Raw genomic sequence first — 12,009 nt, 5'->3', positions numbered from 1 at the left:
ATTCACCATGACCAAGTAGGATTTATCCCCGGGACACAAGTCTGGTTCAACACTCGTAAAACAATCAATGTGATTCATCATATCAACAAGAGAAAAACCAAGAACCATAGGATCCTCTCATTAGATGCAGACAAAGCATATGACAAAATACAGCATCCATTCCTGATCAAAACTCTTCAGAGTGTAGGATAGAGGGAACATTCCTCAACATCTTGAAAACCATCTACGAAAAGCCCACAGCAAATATCATTCTCAATGGGGAAGCACTGGGAGCCTTTCCCCTAAGATCAGGAAGAAGACAGGGATGTCCACTCTCACCACTGGTATTCAACATAGTATTGGAAGTCCTAGCCTCAGCAATCAGACAACAAAAAGACATTAAAGGCATTCAAATTGGCAAAGAAGAAATCAAACTCTCCCTCTTCGCCGATGACATGATACTCTACATAGAAAACCCAAAAGCCTCCACCCCAAGATTGCTAGAACTCATACAGCAATTTGGCAGCATGCAGGATACAAAAATCAATGCTCAGAAGTCAGTGGCATTTCTATATACTAACAATGAGACTGAAGAAAGATAAATTAAGCAGTCAATCCCATGGACAATTGCACCCAAAAGCATAAGATACCTAGGAATAAACCTAACCAAAGAGGTAAAGGATCTATACCCTCAAAACTATAGAACACTTCTGAAAGAAATTGAGGAAGACACAAAGAGATGGAGAAATATTCCATGCTCATGGATTGGCAGAATTAATATTGTGAAAATGTCAATGTTCCCCAGGGCAATTTACACGTTTAATGCAATCCCTATCAAAATACCATGGACTTTCTTCAGAGAGAACAAATTATTTTAAGATTTGTGTGGAATCAGAAAAGACCCTGAATAGCCAGGGGAATTTTAGAAAAGAAAACCATATCTGGGGGCATCACAATGCCAGATTTCAGGTTGTACTACAAAGCTGTGGTCATCAAGACAGTGTGGTACTGGCACAAAAACAGACACAAAGATCAATGGAACAGAATAGAGAACCCAGAAGTGGACCCTGAACTTTATGGTCAACTAATACTCGATAAAGGAAGAAAGACTATCCATTGGAAGAAAGACAGTCTCTTCAATAAATGGTGCTGGGAAAATTGGACATCCACATGACGAAGAATGAAACTAGACCACTCTCTTTCACCATACAGAAAGATAAACTCAAAATGGATGAAAGATCTAAATGTGAGACAAGATTCCATCAAAATCCTAGAGAACACAGGCAATAATACCCTTTTTGAACTCGGCCACAGTAATTTCTTGCAAGATACATCCACGAAGGCAAAAGAAACAAAAGCAAAAATGAATTATTGGGACTTCATCAAGATAAGAAGCTTTTGCCCAGCAAAGGATACAGTCAACAAAATGAAAAGACAATCTACAGAATGGGAGAAGATATTTGTAAATGACATATATCAGATAAAGGGCTAGTTTCCAGGATCTATAAAGAACTTCTTAAACTCAACACCATAGAAACAAACAATCCAATCATGAAATGGGCAAAAGACACGAACAGAAATCTCACAGAGGAAGACATAGACATGGCCAAGACGCACATGAGAAAATGCTCTGCATCACTGGCCATCAGGGAAATACAAATCCAATCCACAATGAGATACCACCTCACACCAGTGAGAATGGGGAAAATTAACAAGGCAGGAAACCACAAATATTGTAGATGATGCGGAGAAAAGGGAACCCTCTTACACTGTTGGCGGGAATGTGAACTGGTACAGCCACTCTGGAAAACTATGTGGAGGTTCCTCAAAGAGTTAAAAATAGACCTGCCCTACAACCCAGCAATTGCACTGTTGGGGATTTACTCCAAAGATTCAGATGCAATGAAACGCCGGGACACCTGCACCCCGATGTTTATAGCAGCAATGTCCACAATAGCCAAACTGTGGAAGGAGCCTCGGTGTCCATCAAAAGATGAATGGATAAAGAAGATGTGGTTTATGTATACAATGGAATATTACTCATCCATTAGAAACGACAAATACCCACTATTTGCTTCAACGTGGATGGAACTGGAGGGTATTATGCTGAGTGAAGTAAGTCCATCGGAATAGGACAAACAGTGTATGTTCTCATTCATTTGGGGAATATAAATAATAGCGCAAGGGAATTTAAGGGAAGGGAGAAGAAATGTGTGGGAAATATCAGAAAGGGAGACAGAACATAAAGACTCCTAACTCTGGGAAACGAACTAGGGGTGGTGGAAGGGGAGGAGGGCGGGGGGTGGGGGTGAAAGGGTGACGGGCACTGAGGGGGGCACTTGACGGGATGAGCACTGGATGTTATTCTGTATGTTGGTAAATTAAACACCAATAAAAAATAAATTTATTAAAAAAAAGAGATCAAGAACACAATAAATAAAATTTAAAATACACTTAATGCTATAAATGCCAGGCTAGATGAAACAGAGGAATGAATTAATGATCTAGATAACACATTAATGGAAAGTAACCAAACTAAGCAAAGAAAGAAAAGAAAATTATGCAGATTGAGAATTGTCTTAGGGAACTCAGTGACTACAAGTGTAATATATTAGCATTATAGAGATCTCAGAAGAAAAGAGAAATAATGAGGCAGGAAATTTCTTTAAAGAAATAATACCTGGAATCTTACTTATTCTGGAGAAACAAACAGATATGCAGATCTAAGAGGCACAAAGATTCCCAAAAAAATCAACCCAAAGAGGTCCACACTAAGAAACATAGTAATTAAAATGGCAAAAAGTAGTGATCAAGCAAAAACTTTAAAAGCAAGGTAAACGACAACCCCATAAGTGAACAGCAGATTTTTCAAGCAGAAATAGCGCAGGCCAGAAGGAAGTAGCATGATAAAGTGGCATTTAAAGTGCTAAATGGGAAAAACTTGTAGCCAAGAATACTCTACCCAGCAAAGCTATCATTCAGAATAGGATACATAAACAGTGTATCAGATAAAAACTAAAGGAGTTCATGACCACTAAACCAGCCCCACAAGAAATATTAAAGGGGGTTCTTTGAGTGTAAATGAGACCAAAAGTGAAGGCATGAAAAGTAAAAAACACAAAAGCAATAAAAATAAATATTTCTGTAAAAATCAGTAAGAGAGTCATAAAATAAAACGATGCAAAATATGACATCATATACCTAAAACGTGAGAGGGGAGAGAAGTAATGGGTTTAAAATTAAGCAACCGGGACGCCTGGGTGGCTCAGTGGTTGAGCCTTTGGCTCAGGGTGTGATCCTGGAGTCCTGGGATCGAGTCCCGCATCGGGCTCCTTGCAGGGAGCCTGCTTCTCCTCTCTCTGCCTGTGTCTCTGCCTCTCTCTCTGTGTGTCTCATGAATAAATAAATAAAATCTATAAAAAACAAAAATAAAAATTAAGCAACCATCAATTTAGTACAGACTGCTATATGTAGAGATTATATACAAATCTGATGATAACCACAAATCAAAAAACAGTAATAGATATGCAAACAATGGAAAGGAATCAAAGTATATAACTAAAGAAGCCAACAAACCATGTCAAAGAGAAAGAGAAGAAAGGACCAGAGAAAATCTACAGAAACAACAACAGGTAACAAAATGGAAAAAAAATACATATCTATCAATAATTACATTGAATGTAAATGGACTATATGCTCCAATCAAAAGACATAGAGTGCCAGAATGGATTAAAAAAATAACAAGACCCATCTATATGCTGTGTACAGTTTCAGACCTAACATACCCGCAGATTTAAAGTGAGGGGATGGAAAAACATCAATCTTGCAAATGATTGTTAAAAGAAAGCCAGGGTGGCAGTGCTTATATCAGACAAGACAGATTTACAAAAAAAAAAAAAAAAATGTTGCAAAAAAAGGCAGAGAGAGACACTATATAATAATAAAAAGGCTAATCCAGTAAGAGGATATAGTAATTGTAAATATATATATAATCAACATGGGAACACCAAAAACATAAAGGAGTTAATAACAAATATAAAGGAAATGATTGATAGGAATACAATAATAATAGGGGACATTAACAACCCACAGATATTGATGAACAGATCATCCAAACATAAAATCAATGTGGAAACAATGGCTTTGAATTACACCTTGGAACAGATGGGATTTAACAAGACATATTCAGAACATTCAATCCTAAAACACCAGTATATACATTCTTTTTAAGTGCATGTGAAACAGTCTCCAGATCGTACGGCAGGCCACAATACAAGTCTCAAAAAAATTTAAAAAACCCAAAATCATATCATGTATATTTTCTGACCGTAACACTATGAGACTAGAAATCAACCACAAGAAAAAATCTGGAAAGAGTACAAATACATGGAGGTTAAATAATATGCTACCAAACAATGAATGGGTCAACCAACAAGTCAAAGAAGAAATAAAATATTACAAGGAAACCATCGAAAATGAAAACACAGTGACCCAAAATTTTTGGGATGCAGCAAAAATGGTTCTAAGAGAGAAGTTTCTAACAATTCAGGCCTACCTCTAAAAGCAAGTCTCAAACAAACAACCTAACTACATACCTAAAGGAGCTAGAAAAAGAACAAAGAAAACTCAACCCAGCAGAAAGAAGGAAATAAGAAAGACTACAGAAGAAACAAATGACATAGAAATTTAAAAAACAATAGAACAGATAAATGAAACCAGAAGCTGGTTCTTTGTAAAGGTCAACAAAATTGAAAAAAACTCTAGCAAGACACATTAAACAAAAGAGAGAGGACCACAAAAAAAAAATCAGTAATGAGAGAGGAGAAATTACAACCAACACCACAGAACTTCAAACAACTGTTAACAGAATATAATGAAAACATATATGCCAACAAATTGGACAACCCAGAAAGAAATAAATTCCTCGAAAAGCATAACCTACCAAAAAGTAGAAAATTTAAACTATCAATTAACAGCAATGAAATTCAATCACTAATCAAAAAACTCCCCCACCCTAAAAAAAGTCTAGGACCAAACCGCTTCACGTTCGAATTGTACCAAAGATTTAAGAAGAGTTAATACCTATTGTTCTCAAACTATTTCAAAAAATAAAAGAGGAAGGACATCTTCCAAATTCATTCCATCAGGCTAGTATCATCTTGATACCAAAACCAGATAAAGACATCACAAAGAGAGAATTACAGGCCAATATCTCTCATGAATATAGATGCAAAAATCCTCAACAAAATATTAGCAAATCGAATACAACAATGTATTAAAGAAATCATTCACCAGGATCAAGTGGGATTTATTCCTGGGATGCAAGAGTGGTTCAATATTTGCAAAAACAATCAATGTGATACATCACATCAATTAAGAGAAAGGATCAAAACCATATGATCATTTTAATAGATGCAGAAAAAGCATTTGACAAAGTACAACATCATTCATGATAAAAACCTTTTGCAAAGTAGGTCTAGAGGAAACATACCCTCAACATAATAAAGGCCTTATATGAAAAAGCCACAGTGAACATCATACTCAATGGAGAAAAACTGAGCTTTTCCTGTAAGGTCAGGAACAAGATAAGGATGTCAACTCTCACCACTTTTATTCAACATAGTACTGGAAGTCCTACCCACAGCCATTAAACAACATAAAGAAATAAAAGGTATCCAAATTGGTAAGGAAGAAGCAAAACTCTCACTATTGCAGATGACATGATATTGTATATAGAAAACCCTAAAGACTCCACCAGAAACCTACTGGAACTCATTAATGAATTTAGTAAACTCTCAGGATACAAAATCAATGTACAGAGATCTGTTATGTTCCTATACACCAATAATGAAACAGCAGAAAGTGAAATTAAGAAAACAATCTCACTTATAATTGTGCCAGAAACAAAAAAATATCTACGAATAAGTTCTCTGAAGACTATAAAATACTGATGAAAGAAATTCAAGCTGATGCAAAGATATTTCATGCTCATGGGTTGGAAGAACAAATATTGTTAAAATTTTTCTACACTACACTTTTTCTATACTACCCAAAGCAATCTATACATTTAATGCAATCCCTATCAAAATACCGAAAGCATTTGTCACAGAACTAGAACAATGAATGCTAGTATTCGTATGGAACCATGAAAGACCTCCAATAGCCAAAGCTATCTTGAAAAAGTAAAACAAAACTGGAGGTATCAGAATTCCAGATATCAATTTATATTACAAAGCAGTAGTAATTAAAACGGTATGGTAAACTAGTATAAAAATAGACAAATAGATCAATAGACTAGATCAGAAAACCCAGAAATAAACATACAATTGTATGTTCAATTAAACTTTGACAAAGAAGGAATGAATATACAACAGGAAAAAGTCTCTTTGACAAATGGTGCTGGGAAAACTGGACAGCTGCATGAAAAAGAATGAAACTGGCCCACTTTTTTACACCATACACAAAAATAAACTCAAAATAGATTAAAGACTTAAATGTGAGACCTGAAACCATAAAAATCCTTGAAGAGGTCACAGGCAGTACTCCTCAACAATGGCTGTAACAACATTTTTCTAGACATGACTCCTGAGGCAAGAGAAACAAAAGTAAAAAAACTACTGAGACTATAAGATAAAAAATTTCTGGGACGCCTGAGTGGCTCAGCAGTTGAATGCCTGCCTTTGGCCCTGGGCATGATCCTAGAGTCCCAGGATTGAGTCCCACATCAGGCTCCCTGCATGGAGCCTGCTTCTTTCTCTGCCTGTGTCTCTGCCTCTCTCTCTCTATGTGTCTCTCATGAATAAATAAATAAAACCTTAAAAGAAAACAAAATAAAAAGTTTCTGTGTAGCAAAGGAAAACAATCAACAAATCGAAAAGGCAACCTACTGAGTGGAAGAAGATATTTGCAAATGGCATGTAAAATAAAGGGTTTGTATCCAAAATATACGAAGAACTGATACAATGCAACACCCATAAAAACAATAATCCATTTAAAAATGGGCAGAAGGTGAACAGACATTTCTCCGTAAAAGACATACACACAGCCAATAGATGCATGGAAAGGTGCTCAACATGGCTCATCATCAGGGAATTGCAAATCAAAACTAATGAGGTATCACCTCACACCTGTCAGAATGGCTAAAGTCAAAGACACAAGAAACAAGTGTTGGTAAGGATATGGAGAAAAAGGAACCCTTATGTACTGTGGGTGGGAATGCCGCTTTGAAGCCACTGTGGAAAACAGTATGGATGTTCCTTAGAAAGTTAAATAGAAGTGCCTTACAATCCAATAATGGCACTGCTGGGTATTTACATAAAGAATACAAAAACACAAATCAAAGGGATACATACACCCCTATGTTTAAGGCAGCATTATTTTCAATAGCCAAGCATGGAAGCAGCCCAAGTGTCCACTGATAGATGAAAGATAAAGAAGTAGTATATATATACAATGGAATGTTATTCCAATAAAAAGGGATGAAATCTTGCCATTTGCAATGACATGGATGGATCTAGAGAATGTAATGCTAAGTGAAATAATTCAGTCAGGAAATATATGGTTCCACTCATATGTGGAATTTAAGAAAGATAAAAAACAAAGGGAAAAAAAGAGACAAACCAAGAAACAGACTCTTAACTGTAGAGAACAGATGGTTACTAGAGGCAGGGATGGGTATGGAGATGGGTTAAATAGGTGATGATGATTAAGAAGTGCACTTGTCCTGATGAGCACTTGATGATGTATGCAATTGTTGAATCACTATATTGTATACCCGAAACTAATATAACACTGTATGTTAACTATACTGGAATTAACATAAAAACTTAATAAAAAAAGATATTAAGGGTATTGATCATAATTATAATTTTCTGCATTTAAAATATTTTAAGCCTAATGAAAGGTAATTACTCTATCAAAACGCCAATGGAAAAAAAACCCCAATATCCCCTAGACATGGATGCATAAGCAGGAAATGGGGCACTTTACCTTAAGTGATGCAAGGGGATGTTCTGGTCCCAAGAGGCTCCAGTGAAAAGCAGCCAGGTCCTCGTCTGGGAGAATGTGGTTACCTATAAAGTACATTTTATCATTTTTTGACTGTACAAATGTTTTCATAGAGCCTTCAGGCCATGAAAGGACTTCTGGGAAAGAAAATAATCAAATAATTCACACAGGTGTAGGTTCTCAATGTAATATCTATAGTATCTATGTGTTGATTACCTACTTTGTATCACCTACATTTTATGTTTTATCATTGTAATAATCACACATAGTAGTATTATTATCCCCATCTTACAGATAAGGAAAGTGAGGTTCAAACAAGTTTGGTGACTTAGCCCAAAGTAGCTTGGTTAATAAGTGCCCCCACCAGGATAAGAAGCAGACTCCAAAGCCCATGCTATTATCTATCACCTAGTCATTCTGCCTTTTATAATAGCAGCCACAATTACAGACTGCTTAGTAAGTGCTGGGCATTTTATATCTCATTTAATTTTGTCAATAACACAATGAAGTGTACTATTCCATTTCACACATGAGGAAATTGAAACCAGGAAGTTATAACTTCAGGGATTTGTCATAGGCCTAATTCTAAAACCTGTACTGACTCCTTTAGATGAGCCAAAACCAAATCCTTTGGGATTTTAAGCAGAGGTTACACCTGACACAATATATTAACCTTCATGCTGTCAGTACTTGGAAAGCCACCTGAAAACATAGTCAACTCTCAAGATATTCGGGTGGCTCAGTTGGTTAAGCATCCAACCCTTGGTTTCAGCTCAGATCATGATCTCAGGGTCCTGGGATCAAGTCCTGGGTTGGGCTCTGCACTCAGCAGGGAGTCTAATTTAAGAGTCTCTCTCTCCTCCTCTACTACCACTCCCCCCACTTACATTTTCCCTCTATCTCAAATAAGTAAATAAGTCTTTAGGAAAACATAACTCTCTGCAATTTACTTTTAGATGTATATTTAAAAGATAAATTGATGGATGGCTAGAATGGACAAGATATATGATAAAGCAAATATGGGAAAATGTTAAGGGAAGAATATAGGAGGTAGATGTAGGATTTATAGGATTTTCACTACCAAATTCTTTCAATTTTGCTGTGTGTTTGGAAATTATCATAATAAAATGTTAGCAAAACAGAAAGAGAAAAACGTATACAACAATTTGTGTTCTTGATCTAAATTGAGACAGCAGGAAAGAAATGCAAATGCTCTGAAGGGGGAGCCAAAGCTATTTAGAGTTATTAAAATGTTTGGCCTAAGACAGTACTCTACATAAAATAGTTATGGAATATAACAAAAAAAAAGTCTTACAAAAATCAAAATAATTTTCTAGGATCCGGTGTTAAATTCATAAGACAAACATGCTGAGTTTCCAGTAAGAATTCCAAAAGCCTGCTGAATTTTCCCCAGCATAGTGTTGGCATGTGGACTTTAAAAGGATAAATTCAATAATGATAGGCTAAATTGCTCTGGTCTTCATGTCTTAACATTGGAAGAGGAAACTTTACCAATCACTGGAATCTGTTCTTTGGATACCTACCTAGCAAAGCAGCAAATATGGGAAAATTCATCCGCTTCAAGCCCAGCTGCTTGGCTACCTCCTGCATCAGGAACTGATTGGTAGTAAGATTCTTCCCATTCCAGCTCAGCTTCAGAGCATGGGAACTGTAGTAAGAAGGAATATTGTAGAGAGCATACTCGGAGTCATGGGCAAGAAGGCCATGGAAGCCATTTTCCCTGAAAAAAGCCACCACTTCCAAATGGTGGTCTTCAAGGCTCTGAAAGACCTAAGAAGGAAGAAGAGAGGAACATGTAATGCAACAGAAACTGACTATATTTGGTTAGAAGTTCAGAAGGTTAGTAACTAAATGTTATAGTTGAAATTTAAGATCACACATGGCTGAACACATTACTCTATAAAAAAAAAAGTCTCTCCTAGTTTCAAACTTGATTATTCCTACTATAAACAAACACAGTATTATCTATGTATTCATTGAAATGCCCAGTCCTTTCATGAAACTGTGGTGTAAGGCTCTTCAAGAGAATACAGAAATTAACATGGTATATATTACTTAAGTTTCCACTTCAACAATAACAGAGATATCTGGGATCCCTGGGTGGCTTAGCGGTTTAGCACCTGCCTTTGTCCCAGGGCGGGATCCTGGAGTCCCAGGATCAAGTCCCACGTCGGGTTCCCTGCATGGGGCCTGCTTCTCCCTCCTCCTGTGTCTCTGCCTCTCTCTCTCTCTCTCTCTCTATCATAAATAAATAAATAAACAATTAAATAATTTAAAAAATAACAGAGATATCTTTGTTAGAAATATAATAAAACTATTATTTATTGCTCAGCACCTTCTATATTCCACATATACTTTATATACATTATCTCATTGTCAGAACAACTATGAGCAAGGTATATATGGATGAAAAAACTTACATGTGGAAATAGACAAAGAAAGGTTAAATAACATAGTCAGAATCTGATTTTAAGTTAATCTAATGTCTTTTTCTCCTCTACCTAACACCTTTTAAAAAAATCTTTGCTTGTGGGCATCTGGGTGGCTCAGTTGGTTAAGCCTCTGACTCTTGGTTTTGGCTCAGGTAATCATCTCATGGGTTGTGGTATCTAGCCCCAGGTTGGGCTACATGCTCAGCAGGGATTCTACTTGAAGCATCTCTCCCTCTGCCCCTCCTCCAAATCACGTGTGCTGTGCTGAGTCTAAAATAAATAAATCTTTAAAACCTATCTATTCATGAGACACACAGAGAGAGGCAGAGACATAGGCAGAGGAAGAAGCAGGCTCCCTGTGTGAAGCCAGATATGGGACTCGATCCCAGATCCCAGAATCGTGCCGTGAGCCTAAGGCAGACACTCAACTGCTGAGCCACCCAGGCATCCCTTAGGGACATTTTAGACCACAGAGCACCCAAACAGGGCACTTCCAGCAGGAAGACATCAGAAACTTCACCCTATTTTAGGATTGGGAAAACTAAGACTATGAGAGATTGGCTGCTCCTAAAGCTGCATAATGTTTATGAGTGTACACGAGATTCAAACCCAGGCTGTTCTGACTCCAGAATGCACTATTTCTATTGTACCAGGCTTCTTCCTGGAGAGCAGCATTTTTTATGTAATAGAAACAGACCTTTAAGTGTCCTTCCTGTGTATGCCTCTATCGCTGCACTTAGAGCATCCTGAAATAATCTGCATACTGGTTTTATGGTGCTAACTTCCTTGACTGTGGAGACTTTATCTATTCCTGGCTCCAACATGAAACTTGGAACAGAGTAATATGAATAATAACTAACAGATCCTGAACATATATTATGTGCTAAGCAATGTCCTAAGTACTCTGCATTCATTAAATCATTTAATATTCAATCTTAGAAGGCCATAACTATTATTATTATCATCCCCATTTTTACATTGCTACTCCTAAGGTCACATGGCTGGAAGGAACAAAGCCTGGATTTTGGCTCTAGAGCCTGTGGACCTATATATTTTTGTTGAACTCAACTGACCTTTTATTTCATTTAAATTATAAAAAATGGTAGTTTTCTGGAATCTGACAAGAATTTCAATGCATTAAGCTTCTGTTAGGCTAAAAAGGGTCTAGTCACAGTAGATAGTTATGTCACACATTAAGTCCACAAGGGGAGGGAAACTGATAAATAGATAGCAAAGAAATATGTGTATATGTTTGTTTTCCAAGTAGGAGAACCAAAAATCTTTACTTTGTACTGCAACATATTTACACATAGAGTTATGTTGTTGTTTTTTACCTAGAGTTATGTTTAACTCCAATTGGGTCAGGGTAGTAGTAGTTTTATGCTGCCCCCTGGTGATAGTTTCTTCCAGCATACCTCTCATACAAGTCACTCCTAGAGCATCTATTTGTACAAAGCATAGTGCTAAGTATACTTTCCCTCTTATCACAATCAGACCATGTAGATGTTATAAGCCGCTTCTTACAGATGAGGAAACTGAGGCTCAGAGAAGCAAGGTGCCATGCTCAAGG

The 12,009-nt window shown here is 36.8% G+C and overlaps 1 protein-coding gene across 5 annotated transcripts in view; it reads right to left on the bottom strand.

Annotated features, from left to right (window-relative positions):
* The window catches only part of FAM120C (family with sequence similarity 120 member C), a 162,239-nt gene that overhangs the window by 127,817 nt on the left and 22,413 nt on the right, over positions 1–12,009 (bottom strand). For all 5 annotated transcript variants that reach the window (XR_012026464.1, XR_012026465.1, XM_072816738.1 and 2 more), the window contains exons 2-3: positions 9,531–9,777; positions 7,969–8,051 (exon numbers count right to left, since the gene is read on the bottom strand). Coding sequence is in view for 3 of the 5 variants with exons in the window: in XM_072816738.1 (XP_072672839.1) it covers positions 7,969–8,051; positions 9,531–9,777 (330 nt within the window). In the remaining 2 variants the exon portion in view is untranslated. The remainder of the gene's footprint in view (positions 1–7,968; positions 8,052–9,530; positions 9,778–12,009) is intronic.

This window comes from Canis lupus, chromosome X (genome assembly GCF_048164855.1).
Source record: "Canis lupus baileyi chromosome X, mCanLup2.hap1, whole genome shotgun sequence".
In the NCBI taxonomy this organism is placed as follows: domain Eukaryota; kingdom Metazoa; phylum Chordata; class Mammalia; order Carnivora; family Canidae; genus Canis; species Canis lupus.
Note: the sequence above shows the minus strand (reverse complement) of the source record. Positions and strands in the feature narration are given on the sequence as shown.